Source organism: Peromyscus leucopus, chromosome 3, assembly GCF_004664715.2.
Source record: "Peromyscus leucopus breed LL Stock chromosome 3, UCI_PerLeu_2.1, whole genome shotgun sequence".
In the NCBI taxonomy this organism is placed as follows: Eukaryota; Metazoa; Chordata; class Mammalia; order Rodentia; family Cricetidae; genus Peromyscus; species Peromyscus leucopus.
Genome location: NC_051065.1, coordinates 101,779,788 through 101,794,764, shown reverse-complemented (window position 1 = coordinate 101,794,764; position 14,977 = coordinate 101,779,788). Strand labels below are relative to the sequence as shown.

General features: G+C 48.7%; 1 protein-coding gene across 1 annotated transcript; it reads left to right on the top strand.

The window, feature by feature from the left end:
- Positions 1 to 8,944: 8,944 nt before the first annotated feature.
- LOC114688549 (N-acetyltransferase 8-like) lies at positions 8,945 to 10,578 on the top strand. Its single transcript, XM_028863127.2, has 2 exons — positions 8,945 to 9,089; positions 9,718 to 10,578. The coding sequence occupies exon 2, from the start codon at positions 9,790 to 9,792 to the stop codon at positions 10,471 to 10,473; it is 684 nt and encodes a 227-aa protein (XP_028718960.1). The 5' UTR covers positions 8,945 to 9,089; positions 9,718 to 9,789; the 3' UTR covers positions 10,474 to 10,578.
- Positions 10,579 to 14,977: the final 4,399 nt, after the last annotated feature.

Here is a 14,977-nt window from a genome sequence, read left to right as displayed (position 1 = left end):
GATCCAGAGGCCACCCACCTGGGACTCATCTCTTCCCATCCCATCCAGCCCAGGGTTTTAAGGACAATCTCCTGAGCCAGTGTCTGAGCCTCCTGTGTCCCTCCTTTTAAGACCTCGGAGTCCTGGACTAGAACCTCCAAAACTCTGAGCCAAAACAAGCCTTTCACTTTGCAGGTGACTTGTCTCAGGAACTGAATGATAGTCATGAGGAGCTGACCCCCACAGTGCACAGCAGGACCTACACCTGGGTTGCTCTGAAGCCAGCATGCTGTGGCTACAGGCCTGAACAGGAACAGCACAAGTTTGGAGTCTGATGACAGGAAGGGAGGGAAGGTTTGGGGAGCCCGGACAGCTGGGAATAGACCCTGTCCTCACGGAGGTCCCGGGCAGAGCACCAGCTCACCCTCCCTCCACCCCCCAATCTCTTCCAGGCCTCCCACCCCCTCCCCAACACGCCAACCCCAAGTGAAGGCTGAAAAGTGGCCTCTTGCTGCTCTGGCCCTGGCAGTACAGAAGGTCAGTCTCTAGGAAACAAGGAGGGAGGGAGGGAGGGAGGGGAAAGTTCTGGCCCTGGTAAGAAGGGCTGTGAAGACATCTAGGACAGGCAGTGGTGATGCATCTACATTTTGTCCCCAAAGCAACTGACCCAGAAGGCCATGCTTCGCTCTCCATGGTGACTGAATGGATTTGCAGGGAAGCCAGAAAAACAACCCAGAGCCAGGAGTGGCCATGAGCCAGCGCAGCTCCAGGCTGCTGAGCAGGCCCAGGTTGGCATGGGGTGAAGTGGAGGGTGGCAGCAGGAGGCCACAGACAGAGCCTGTGAGCCATGGGATTCTCCCCAAATGAAGCTGGGTTCTGAATGTGGGTGGCTGTGCCAAAGTCACCTCCTCCACACTGGCTCAGCCTTGCTTGTCCTTCCCAAGCCCGGGAGCGACAGTGACCCCTGCTTTACACAGCCCCTCCTCCACGCTACCCCTGCTGGCTTTTCATTCAAGGTCAAATACACGTGACCCATGGGACAACTCTGTCTTTTCTGTCTTTCTTCCCTTCTCTCCCTCTCTCTCTCTCTCTCTCTCTCTCTCTCTCTCTCTCTCTCTCTCTCTCTCTGTAGGTTGCTGTTCCAGTGTAGGTACACACCCATAGAGGTACAGAGGTTAGAGGTCAACCTCAGATGTCATTTCTCAGGAGCCATCTACCTTCTTGTTGTGGTGACAGAGTCTCTCACTGGGACCTGGGACTCATCTACTAGGCTACACTGGCTGGCCAGAGAGTCCTAGGGATCCTCTTGTCTCTCAGAGCCAGGATCACAAGGGCAGGCCACCACGCCTGGCTTTTTACCATGAATGCTGGGGATCCAACTTGGGTCCTGATGCCTGTGTGGCGAGTGCTTTTCTGACTGAGCCATACCCCACCCCCTACATCCCCTTCACCAGCACTACATTCCAGCTAGAAATGGGCAGTGTTTGCAAAGCCAACACAGGCTCTGGCCTTACCTGGTTCACGTGGAGAACACTGCTCCTAAATGGGCTTAAAACTACCCCTTGAGAGACATGGGCACTTCTGCTAACTTTTTCCTGAGAAATAGCAACAGTTTATTCATTTTCTTGGTCAGAGGCTCACAAGGATTGAACACATTCCCAGGAGAGAAACAAATGCTTCACAGATCATCTTTATGACACTCATATTAATAAATGTACACATCAACTGCACCAGCAGTGTGGCAGTCCAAAGTGGAGGACGTGTTTATTAACTGGCATTGCTTACAAGCTTGCTGGGGGGCAGCCTTGCCCCTGCTCTGGCATTAGGGGTATAGACAGCAGCATTCTGGTATTAAAAACCACTAGGGAGTTTGTGCCTTTTCTCAGTCCCACTCTTTCCATTATGGGGGAGCCAAGTTCAATGCCAGGATCCCGCAGCTACCGTGAAAGTAAAGAACTAATTATGGAAAATTGTCCTCTGACTTCACATGCACACTGTGGCACACTTGTTCTCCACCCGCCCCCAAATAAGATAAAATGGAAGCGAATCTGGGTGTGGTGGCTAGTGCCGATAATCCCACACTTGATTGTTTTGAGGGTGTTGCTTTGGGAAGAGGCAGCGTTCCAGTAGAACTGAGGGCCACTAAGGGAAAGCCATTGCCTCCTGAAGAAAAGAATGGACATGTGCCATCATTTGCTAGCTTGAGGGTTAATCCAGGGCCTGGAGAAATGGTTCAGTGGCTAAGTGTACTGACTGGTGGTCCAGAGGACCCAGGTTCAATTCTAAGTCCCACACAGCAACTCACAACTATCTGTAACTTTAGTTCCAGAGGATGCAATAGCCTGGACAATCTGACCTCTGCAATCTAACCTCTGGAAAATCAGATACACAGACACGCGTGAAGGCAAAACACCTATCCACAAGCTTCTACTAAAGATAAAATAATTTTCTTAAAATAGAGTTAATCCAATTGTACCTGTCAATTACCTGTCCAAGGGACCATCCCTCAGGATGGTGGATTTACCTTAGTGTTCACTGATGAGATAAGAGGAGTAATTAATTAGCCCTTTAATACGGTAATGTACCTTTCTTCCCCAGCATCCTCGGCCCTTGGTGCAGTCTCTATGGCAGCAATGAGGTTGCCTTGGGTCTGCCCCTCTGTCCCCTCTGGTGCTGACCAGCGCCTAAGTACACATTTGCTGGTACCCTGGGCTTCCTTAGTCTTTCTGTGATGCCCCAGTTCCCTCATGTGTCTGCTTGTCTGTCCTCTGGCTGACCTCCACACCGGGTTAACGCAAATGGCAGGTCTGTCCTCCTAAGCTTCTAAAGCTATAATGATCTTGTCTCTAAAACTCACCCTCTGTGGTCCACATATTTCAGTCTTGGAATTCTCGAGACAAGGACCCCAAAGCCATTGGCTAGAGGTGCTTTTGTGTCTATCAAGTTTTCCAGGACCCTAGTCCCCCAGGCTAAGAAAGTCTCTATTGTTCTCAATACCACCACCACCACAGAATTGCCATATCAATTATGTTTAATCTGTAGGTTTGAAAAGAAAAATCTTTTTTTTTTTTTTTGAGACAGTCTCTTGCTACATAGCCCAGGCTGGCCTCATACTCTCAATCTCTTTTGCCTCAGCCTCCTGAACACTCGATTACAGGTGTCTTCCACCATGCCTAGTTTGAATTTTTTTTTTTTTTTTTTGAGACAGCATTTCTCTGTGTAGCTCTGGTTATCCTGGAACTCTGTAGACCAGGCTGGCCTTGTGCTCACAGAGATCCACCTGCCTCTGTCTCCACAGTGCTGGGATTAAAGGCGTGTGCCACCACCCTCTGGCTTGATTTTTTTTTTTTAAGTAAACAGAATGAGTGGGTTTCCTCCATCCTAGCATCTTGTGCTATAGTGAAAACTAGACAGTGCACACAAAGCATGGAGCACCGGAAGCCTTCAAGAAAGCGAACGAGGCCCTGGGGTCCTGAGGATTTACCTCTGCACTCTTTAGCGTATACCATTATCTGTTCTCCACTGTTGGCGTGAAGGAGACAGGTGAACAGTATCTGTCATGTCCGTGAGGAAGCTTTTAAGCCACTCCTTCCGCCACCATCCCCAGAGCTTCTGTCACTTGTGAGGTTTTTGACCCAGGAACTGGGCTAAGAAGCCCCCCCCCCCCCAGACAGGGCTCCTGAGGCACTGCTGTGGGTTTTCGTTTGGCTGTAATGAACTAGTGAGCTTTAGAGACTGGCTGTCACTGTGTTGTGGGTGCCCACCAGAGAAGACTGCTCAGACATGGGTTGAGCCAACAGGAAGTCTTCATTAGTCAGTCGCCAACTATACTGGGTACTTGGGATCCTACAGTAACCCCGATCCTTCCTCAGGATCAGCTTCTAAGCATGAAAACCATGTCCTGGGTTGACATCATTTGGTTAACAAGAACAGTTATCCAGAAGCAGAACAGAAGCTAAAAAGCAGGGTTAGTACATTTTGAGACTCTCAGAACTCTATTAATGGATTAGGCCTTCGTTTTAGTTTTGGCAGGTGGTGCATATATGTGTTAAATTTTACAGCCTGAATGCACTTCCATCATGGAGTCAATTGTGCTAAGGTTTTGGTGCCTACCAAGGTCGGGGCCTTGTTACAACTGTAGCCTGTTACAACACACAAGCACACATTCACACACTCACTTTTATTTTAGGGTGCATAACGCTGATACTGACCTCTAACCATCCTTTGGGTAGTGGTTTGAATGGAAATGGCTCCCCTAGGCTCATAGGGAGTGGGACTATTAGGTGTGACCTTGCTGGAGAAGGTGTGGCCTCGTTGGAAGATGTATGTCCCTGGAGGTGGGCTTTGAGGTTTCAGAAGCTCCAACCAGGCCTAGTGGCTCACTGTCTCCTCCTATGATTGCAGATCAATATGTAGACCTCTCAGCACCATGTCTGCCTGTGTGCTGCCATGCTTCCCTCCATGGTGATAATGGACTAAACCTCTGAACTGTTAAGCCAGCCCCAATTTAATATTTTCCTTTAGAAGAAAGTTGCCATGGTCATGGTGTCTCTTCACAGCAATAAAAGCCTAACTAAGACACTCTGATACTAGGAATTGTGGGGCATGACCTCTCACCTTTCAGCTGGTGGCAAACAAAGCAAGTGCAGCTGCCATTATGGCTAGAGAGCAGCCTAGGACCCATGAGGCCAGTGGTGGGAGGAAGGCGACACTGGGCACAGAGTGTCAGAAGAACCACAAGGTCCAACATGCCTTCAAGATAGATTGGGACTGAGGCTGCTGGGTTTGGGAGAAGCCACCAAGGATATGAGGGCACAGAGGGTCAGTAAAACCCATGAAGCCTTCAGTTTAACTTCTGTTCCTTCTGGAGGTGATATGACCCAGAATCTGCATGGCCACAATCACAGCCTCTGCTCCCCACTTCAGGGCCCTAGTTTAACTTTGCTTAGCATTCACATGTTAGAGACAATATCAAAATGTCCTGAGACAGGGTGAGCCATTGTTGTATAATATTCCTAGGAAGACACAATACTGTAAGGGAATTGGCTCAGGATCCCCAAGGCCAAGTTCTCAGCACAAAGGAGATTTATTTGTCCCAGAGGGACAGAGGGCAGGGAATAAGAGACAAAGGCAGGAGAGAGAGGATGAGGGAGAAGGGGAAGGGAACAAGGGAGAGGGGGCAGGGACATCTGTCCCAGAGGGGGACAAAGGACTGCCTCTGGGTAGAGAGGAGACAGACATGGCACATAGGAAAACAGCGTTTACAAAGGTACAAGGGGAACCCCAAATTAGGATGAGGTGTTTAATTTTAATTGGGCATGTTAATTAGGTGAGCCAAAGGGGGCTTCTGATTGCTGGACTTCAATATTTTGATAGCTGGACTTTGGTAGTCAGCCTGAGGAGGAGTGGCCAAATAAGGGAATAGACCTCGGTGCCTAGCTTTAGGAATGTAATCGAACGGTTTTTAGCAAGGCCAAGGGAATGGGGGAAGGGCAAGGCCTTCCAGAGCCATGTCTGCCATGCTCAGACTGGCTAGAGTCCCTTCAAACACACACACACACACACACACACACACACACACACACACACACACACACACGCCTACTTACCACAGACAGAGCCGATGACGGCCAAAGTACAGACACCATTCAAAGTCCAGCTCAGTGAACCAATGAGTTTTATTGGGTCACGTACAGAAATATTGGTGAATGGTTACTCACAGGAGCAGGAATGATTCAAAAACAGCTGCATCATCAAAAGCCACCCCATCGTGGGTGACAGATCACAAAAAGAGGAAAACCTGAGTGAACTGCATACCAATACTTCAACAGGTTGAAGAGTATTCTTTCCAAATGGCTCAGCAGGTCTGAATCTCTTCTAGGTGATTTGGCTGATCTCCATTTCTTTCAGGTAGTTCAACTTGTCCTAGAGTCTCCCAACAGTCTACTTATTGCTCATATATACTTCTATGCTTGAGGAGGAAGCATAGTCAATCTAGTCAGTTTCAGGGACTTCCTGCAGTTCTTGAGTTGCTTAATTCTTGAGTTTAAGAAGCTTCCAGCAAGTGGAGTATTTCTCCTCTCCTTGCAGCATTTCATTGTTTTGCCTCCCTATAAACATCCTGTGTTGGAAACTGCTACGTAACACCCATTTCCTCCCGAGCATCATGAGAATGGTTAACCTGGAACCCTAGCTTGAAGATAAACATCCTGAAACATCACAGCCTCCGCCAGGACCTGGGGTGCAGCCTCTGGTTTGCCATGAAGAATCAGGCAGCATTTAGAGACCACCCCTGAGCTTCCAAAAGTAGCCTCTCCCTACATGAGCTTAGACGTTGTGCTGTGCCCTCTCTGCATCTCTGAGGCCGACCTCCTGCTCATTGCTGTCTGAGCGGTGCTGACCCTGGTCACTCCTGCCCCCAGTGCACCTCAAAGTGGTACAGATTTCACTGTCTGGCCTTTGTCTCACTGCACAGGCCATAAGGCATGCTGCTCTTGCTGACATCTCCTCAGTCAACACTGAACAAGGCTCCCTTGCAAACAAGGCCACTAGGTCCACAACATCGTGGGCAAATAAGACCCTGTAGTAATTTAAAATTTTTTTAAATATTTAAATATATTTAAGATATATAGAACCTGTCCTCAACTCAGCTATGTGCCAGGGTTCCTTTTGGGAACCAGCACTGAGTGTTAATTTCTAGGACATCTGGTTGACCACAGGCTTCTGCAGCAAGCAGCCTGCACACAGGGGGGACCCTTGTTTTGCCAAGACCATGCACAGGTCTCTATGCACAGCTTCTCTTTCTTCCACGACTGACTCATGTTTCAAGTGAACAAAGACAAATATAGTTTCCCCACCACAGCTGTCATTTAGCATCCCAGCTAAAAGTATATTCATAGCCTCACGTGCACCTGGAATGTGATGTCTACTACTTGGATGGGATGTGGGTCCTGTATAAGCAGGTCTCTACTAGTAGCAGCCACTCCTTCACTCGCGGACCATCCTTTCCCAAGGTGCCTTGGTCCTGTCTCAGGAGCATCCCTGCTTCCGTCTGTTCACCCTGATGAGCTGCCCTCACTGCTCAGGAGACCAACCATCCTTCCTCTATTCCTCCTTTATCTCAGCATCATCGCCCTCTGGTCCTTGACACTGCTGTGAGGTTGTCTCGCTTTTCCTGGCCCCAAAGCTCCTGCGAAACTCCCTCTAAGTAAGAACTCACTGTAGCCTCCTCTCCACCTGTGCAGAGAATCATGGGAGGGGACAGCAGGACCTTCCCAAGCCTGCAGGGCACAGTTGCAGGTGGAGGAGGAGGCTTGCTTTCACGGGACAGCTCCTTGGAGAAGGGTGTCCCTCTGATTTGCTCTTGCCTGTGAGGCCAACCCTCAGCTAAGATATGTGAGATGGATGAAGAGTCTTCCATGCTCTCAGCAGCTCCCGGAGCTCACACGGCCGTCCCCTGTCCAGGGCCTGTCACCCAGGAGGCAGCACAGCAGGTAAAGCCACGTGACAGTTGAAGGGGAGGGGCCGGAGGGTACTGCAGACCTCAGGCATTCATTGTCCTAGAACAGGTGCAGGTGAAAGACCCTAACCCTTCAGGCTTACACCCCCCAAGCCCCAGGAGAATGAGGAACTAAAAAGCTAGTTCCAAGGGCAAACTGACTCATCCATTACCCAACCACCCCTGCCACAATGTAACAATGTAAAGATATTTCTATTAAGAGATGTGCTCAGGCCGGGCAGTGGTGGTGCACGCCTTTAATCCCAGCACTCGGGAGGCAGAGCCAGGCGGATCTCTGTGAGTTCAAGGCCAGCCTGGGCTACCAAGTGAGTTCCAGGAAAGGAGCAAAGCAACACAGAGAAAACCTGTCTCGAAAAACCAAAAAAAAAAAAAGAGATGTGCTCAACGGTGACTGGGATAATTGCAAGTGTTCCAGGAAAGACCACTGTAACCTTTGTGTAAACTTCACTCCCACCCTGATACCCCCCTTGAGGTTTCGGGAAGAATATAAATGCAGATGTTACTGTACCCACCCTGTGATCAGGCCATGATCTTGTGAAATTAGCCTCTAGACATAAATCAATCTGCGCGGCCCGGCGCAGCTGGAGAATGAAATCTGGCGAGGGACATGGAGGTTAAACAGTACTCTAGACACCCAGTTTCAGTTGTCAGGGAAGCAGCTCTCTTTAGTCGTACCAACATGGGTTTATATACCCTTCTAACAGCAGGAGTCAAGGAATGGTTACTCTGTATCCAGAGGCAAGCCGGACATTGTTTTCCAAACAGGAAAAACCACAGGGAAACTGATTCCCAGCACCCTCAGGAACCCAACTGCACATTTTTCACACAAACAACTTAACTGGGACAGGACAAAAAAGGGCATTTAGGCAGCAAACTTACTGCTGCTGACATCAATTGAAACGAAATTGTATGGGAATTGTAATCTCATGGCTTTTGTGGGTTTTTCCTTTAAAAGTACCCATGTGGCTGCAGTGGGCGCGACTCTTGCTCTTGGGAGGAGAGTAGCCCGACTGTACAGACGCATCAATAAACCTCTTGCTGTTTGCATCAACTGAACCAGAGTCTGGGTTCTTGGGGCGCCCAGCCGAGAAGGTAGTACCCTGGCTCTGGGGTCTATCACAGGCAAGCTTAGACAGGGAGAACTCGGCCACAAAGGGCTTTGCTGCTGAGTCAATGGACCTGAACTCTTGTCAAGGACAGGTGAGCTCCGGGTGAGTTGCTCTGTTGCAGAGAAGGTATGCACATGGGACCAGGATGTCCTCAGAGAGGGCCACCAAGGGTGCTGTGTGTGAGACAGTGTGACTTGAATACATCAGGAAGAGAGGTGGGAACTCTGTCACAAGGCTAAGGACTCAGGGACCACCTCAGGCCTGCTTTTCCTCCCAGATTAGCTCCATGGGGATCAGAAAGGGAGTGGACAGGTCCTTTCTCCTCTGTCATGTCTAGTTCTTGATCTTTGGTTTATGATTACCCCGGAGTTAGCCAATGAGGCACCAGCCCAAGTTTTCTCCCCAGAGGGGGACAGGTCCTGGCAGGTTCTTCTGAATGTCGAGTCTACAGTGTCCGGGGATTCTCTGCTCTGTGCTACCAGGTGAAAGAACAGGGCAAGGCTGGGGGGGGGTCTCTGTGGGCCTGGAGCTCCTCAGCCTTCCTGGGGACTCATGGCGGGAAGGCATGTGTCTGGCTTAAGCTGTCATTTTTCACTAAGTTAAACCTTCTAATCAAAGGGAAGAGGTTTTTCTGGAACTTGTGCTTGGGAACCCAGGATTCCACAATGTGTGGACCCTAAAGAGGAAAGAGCTGGATACCAGATTTCCTGCCACAGGAAACTGTCTCAAGGCACCAAAAGTTCAGAGAGCCTGTGATTAAGTGAGAGTAATGGGGAAGAGACTATATACTTACACACTACACATAGGCCACCATGTTACATCCTCATAATTACACAGGGAACCAAGTGTTATTTCACTGTATTTAAAGAGGAAGACCTAAAGGCTCGGAGGGGTGAAGGGCATGACTAAAGTCACAAAGATCGAAAGGGAGAAACCAAGGGAGTGGTCAGGTGTTAGCGACCTCACACCGTTCCAGTGACGCCCTATTGCTTCCCCGGTGACTCGAGAAAACACTGGAGTAAATTTTACATAGCTCCAAGAAGGCCCAGGGCAGGGTTGAAGGGTCTCAGGGGACTCACATGTTTTTGTTGTTGGTTTCCTCTTCTGCAGGGCTTGGTGAAGGTGTGCTGGCTGGTCTGACTGTCCCTTGTGGATGCGAATTTGAGACCCAGAAGTCTCCCCATGGCTTCTTATCACATCCGCCAGTACCAGGAGAGGGACCACAAACAGGTCCTGGACTTGTTCTCTAGGGGCATGGAGGAGCACATCCCCACCTCCTTCCACCATGCATTGATGCTGCCCCGAGCCCTCCTGGTTTTACTTGGGGTACCCATTGCCCTGGTCCTAGTGTATGGTTCCTGGCTGCTGGCCATTATGTGTGGCTTCCTTCTGCTTCTATTACTGTGGCTCCTTGCCAGACAACCCTTGAAGAAGTTTGTGGCCATGTGTTTACACACAGACCTGGCTGACATCACCAAGTCCTACCTGAGTGAGCTTAGTTCCTGCTTCTTGGTGGCTGAGACTGAGGACCAGGTTGTGGGCATGGCGGCTGCTCGGCCAGTCAAGGATCCCCCATTAGGGAGGAAGCAGCTACAGCTATTTCACCTGTCTGTGTCCTCACAGCATCGAGGACAGGGAATTGGGAAAGCGCTGATCAGAACTGTCCTCCAGTTTGCACGAGACCAAGGCTACAGTGACGTTGTTCTTCGTACCACTGTGCTGATGCATGATGCCGTGGCCCTCTACAAGGGCATGGGTTTCCAGAAGACAGGCAAGTCCTTCTTCAACCCAATAGCAAAGCTACTGACTATCCCTTCAATTCATTTCAGGCTCCCACTCCCTTTGGCTCAGAAACATGAGCTATGATCTTATTTCCCCATGCATCTGTCAGCCTTCAGCTCACTGTGTTATCACAAGCGAACCCCAATGTTGCAGTGGATCATAAAGGCTTATTTGTCATGGTCATTGGAATCCTGTATGTTTGATGGTGGGCAATGGAGTGCTCCATTTCCTCCAAAATCAACTTCCTGTAGAGGGCTGTCAGTGACCACTAATGCAGTGGGGTGGTTTCATGGTCTGACCAGCCTGTGTGATCCATGCTGACACTGACTAGACCCAGTCTTGTGGGCCAGCATGACTAAGTAGAGGCCATGAATGGAGTGTTTCTGTGGGTCCAGGAGAGGGTGTGAGACTAGAGAGAGTCCTAGATTTACTGCCCTTGGGAACCAAGGCTAGAGTGGCCGCAGTCCCAAGACAGGAGGGACTCCAGAAACTTAGATGCTTCATGCCTGACCTTGCCATCCTACATCCCTCATGGATGAATTAAGACCTAGCTGTGTGCTGATGCTTTCAAGACTGCCATTTCTGCAACTTCATCTCTAGCCCTGACACATAGGTCTGACACTGTCTCACACTGGACATCCCTGACCCAGAAGGACCTGCTGGTCACAGCTGTCTGGGTTGTCCTCAGCCAGTCAGCACTGAGCTACTGCCCACCCTTGGCATTGTATCCTGCTCACAGCTGTCTCTGAGGGGCCTGAAAGGCAATTCTCTGCCTTCCTGACAACCGGTCTTGTCACAGGCTCATGTATCTTCATGGTGTCTTTTTGGCAAGTTGTAGAATGGCTCCAGACCAAAGTGATGCTTTTTTCCAGAAACACATGCTTCCCTCTGGGACTTCCACATAGACAAACAAACAACAAACAAACAAACACACAAAACCTTTCTCCTTACTAGTTGGCATTTCCAGTGTTGGAAAGTGCTATGCAGGCTGTCGGGGGTTGATGGGAGGGCTGTTGAATCACCTCAGGCAAGATATTCTTGCTGGTGTGATACTGTCATAGTTGCTATGGGAACAGACAACTACTTTCTGAATGCACTTAAGGGTCACTCCATGGAGAGATGTCGATGAATTTCTAAACGGTCTTATTAAATAAAAAACATGGAGCCAGATGTATGGGTAAAAGCCTGGGAGAGATCAGAGAAATAGAGAAAGCCACAGCTGACCTTACCTCACCAACTCCGCAGCTTCCAAAATGCAAGTTACTTCCTGTCTACCCACGCCTATATGCCTTGCTGTTCTGCCATCTGATTTGCTCTCTCTGTCTAGCTACATCACTTCCTCTTCCTGCCCAGCTCTGTCACTTCCTGTCTATCTGTACAGACCTCCAGACCTCCATGGTTAACTAGTGTTGGAATTTAAGGTGTGTGCCACCACACCTAGCCCTGTTTCCAATGTGGCCTTGAATACACAGAGATCCTGCCTGCCAAGTGATAGGATTAAAGGTGTGTGCTAACATTACATGATTTCAGTGTTGTGGCTAGCTTTTTCCTCTGATGTCCAGACAAACTTTATTTATTAAAGCATAAATACATTTCAGCAGAAATAAAATATCACCACAGAGAGAGCCTGGGTTTGGTACAGTAAGGCAAAATTCTCTGGCTAGGTGTATCTTACTTCCTTGCTGTGTACCCACGGTCCCCTCTTCAGACCCACCCTCCTCCTTCAGGCCTACCTCTCTATACCTCTCTAAATACAACAGTCCACCACTTTTCTCCTGCTCACCCACAAGGCTACTGTTACACAGATGTCTGTGACTATTGATTTCTAGAGCAGTCTCTTACTCAAATGGAGGCCCTTCAGACAGCTTTGTGAGTCAGGGAAGCACAAGAATTGCCCTTCCCAAGCCTCTGGTTCTCTGCTCGCACATGCTCTCCTGACACAGAGATTCCAGAGCACGTCCAGGGGACCTGGGGAATGACACAGCGGTGTTCCCAGGTAGTTGCTGTCCTTGAACTGTGTACACAAAGCAGAGAAATGGTTTTTCCTCTCCTAGAAGAACACACGTGGACTTTGGATTCTGTGAGCCTGTTCTAGTGTGCGTTTCGGTTGCTGTGGTAAAAATGCTCTACCAAAATGAGCATAGGGGAAGAAAGGACTTATTTCATCTGACACTTTCGGGTCACAGTCCATCATTGAGGGAAGTCAGGCCAAGAGCTCAAGGCAGACTCCTTGCCAATCCACGCAGCACTCGCTCTGACTAGGGAACTCACTCACTGTGAGGAAGCGCATCAGGAACCATACAGGCTGCTGCCTGCTAGCTGGTTTGCCCTCTCCTCACTCATAGGCTTATGCTCAGCTAGTCTTATTCAGCCCAGGCCCACCTACCTAGGGTTGGTGCTATCCACAATAGGCTCAGCCCTCCCTCATCAATCATAAATTAAGACAGTCCCTTACAGATGTGCCCACACATCAGTCTGATCAGGACAGTACCTCAATTGAGACTCCTTCAGAAGGTGGATCCAGGCTGTACCAAGTTAACTGCTGAAATTGACTAGGCAGAACCTGGTGACAGTTATAGATCGGGTAGTTAGGTCAATGAAAACATTTCAGTGTGAGGTTATGGGAGTCCTGGGCTCATGGTAATATCGCACAAACTCCAGCTTCTCACTGGTGAGCTCTGTTAGGGCCAGGGTCTCTGTTTTGGGGGAGACATGAAGCAATAGCATCTTTACCTCCAGATATCGCACTAATCATAGAGTAAACAAATGCTCCCCCCCTCCCCGCCCCCAGTCTGTCTTGATCAGGCAATGGCTTCATCGGAGTTGCTTATCAGATGCGGGATCAGATGACGAGTTACTTACATCATCATGGGAGACTCAGACTGTGTCACCAAGAACCCACCTTGACATGAGTAACCTATGGACGGTGCGCCACTGGGTTCTCTGAACAAACTGTCAGAAGCTCCATCGTCAAAGTGTTCCTAACCACAAGTAATCGTTAACCGCTGGTGTAACCCCGGAGAGTGGACTTTTGGGACTTCAGCTTTCTTGAGGGTTTCAGGAGTGTCTCTTTCACTCCAGCAAGGGAATGTTTTAATCTGGAGTAAATAACTGCACAACATTAGGCCTCTTCCTCCAGTTCTTACATCCACACAGATTCCCACAATGTTCCCTGAGCCACGTACCGAAGAAATATTGATGTCAATAGTGTAGACCGAGAGTAACACACTTAGCAATTGGGTTAGCTGTGAGTCTCCACAGTAACCACTTCCCACTGAAAAAGAGAAATTCCTCTTCACAACAGTGATTGGCAGGAGCAGTACTCTGTGGGTCTGGATACACGTGCTTTGAAGACCGATTGATAGACATGTGCATCCATTTAACGCAACAGTAGTAGACTCCCCTCCAAAGCCTATGACCTCCCCGACACAGGATTTACTCACTTACAGTACCAAACCTGGGTTCTCCCCTGTGCTTTACAACCAACCAGAAAGTAGTTAGTTGTACCCACAGCTATACCACTATCATACCAGCACAACTAACTAACCTGCCATGTGCTGATAACAAGATCATTTGAAACAATTTTCCCCCAGATTCTTGAACAGCCCTTTTCTTTCTTTTTTTTAAGATATATTTATTTATTATGTATACAGTGTTTTGTCTGCACGTATGTCTGCAGGCCAGAAGAGGGCACCAGATCTCATTACAGATGGTTGTGAGCCACCATGTGGTTGCTGGGAATTGAACTCAGGACCTCTGGAAGAGCAGTCAGTGCTCTTAACCTCTGAGCCATCTCTCCAGCCCCCGAACAGCCCTTTTCTGACACTGTGAATGTTAGCCAGTAGGGAAGGAGTCCAACTCAGCCTGACTTTTCCATGTCTTATTACAAGAAATGTGTAAAAATCTTCAGCGATAGGGACTCACTATCTAGTTTTGACATGCAACCAAACGCAGTGGCAATAGCCTGTATTGTGTGAAGACTCACAGACCTCCTGACCTACAACTTGTAGGGAGATAGATACATCACCTCTCACACTGAGAGTGTCCTTTCCCACAGAGGCACACTGATTCAATTTTTCCTATTTCTTTTTTTGTATACTTATCAAGTGCATATTAAACAGAAGGTAGCCATGTCCTTTCTATGTACAATGCCAATTATAATAATTAAATAAATAACAAAAAATGCCTGCTAGGCAGAAATCCCAGTGTTTAGCTCTCAAATCTTAAGACCTTAAATTAAGTAAGAATTGAAGAGGGTAGAAAATTGAAGAGAGAGAGAGAGAGAGAGAGAGAGAGAGAGAGAGAGAGAGAGAGAGAGAGAGAGAGAGAGAGAGAGAAACAACACTAAAGCTACTCTACTAACTGAGGATTATCCTGAAACTTTACAAAGTTTTGACTGGTAAACAACGATAAAGTCCAATGAGAGGAAAAATAAGCAAAGGATGACCAGGGAGGCTTACAAAGTCGTCTTTAGGATACTATCTGAAAACCTCCCAGGTTTCATGGCAGAGGCAGCCCTGGGTGGTTGTTTTTGTGAACCAAGAGGTCATTAAAATGCTCATCATGACACAGAAATCTTTTCAGGGGA

Excerpts from the sequence above, each read along its gene's own strand:
- LOC114688549 (XM_028863127.2), top strand. The coding sequence starts at position 9,790 with ATGGCTTCTTATCACATCCGCCAGTACCAGGAGAGGGACCACAAACAG.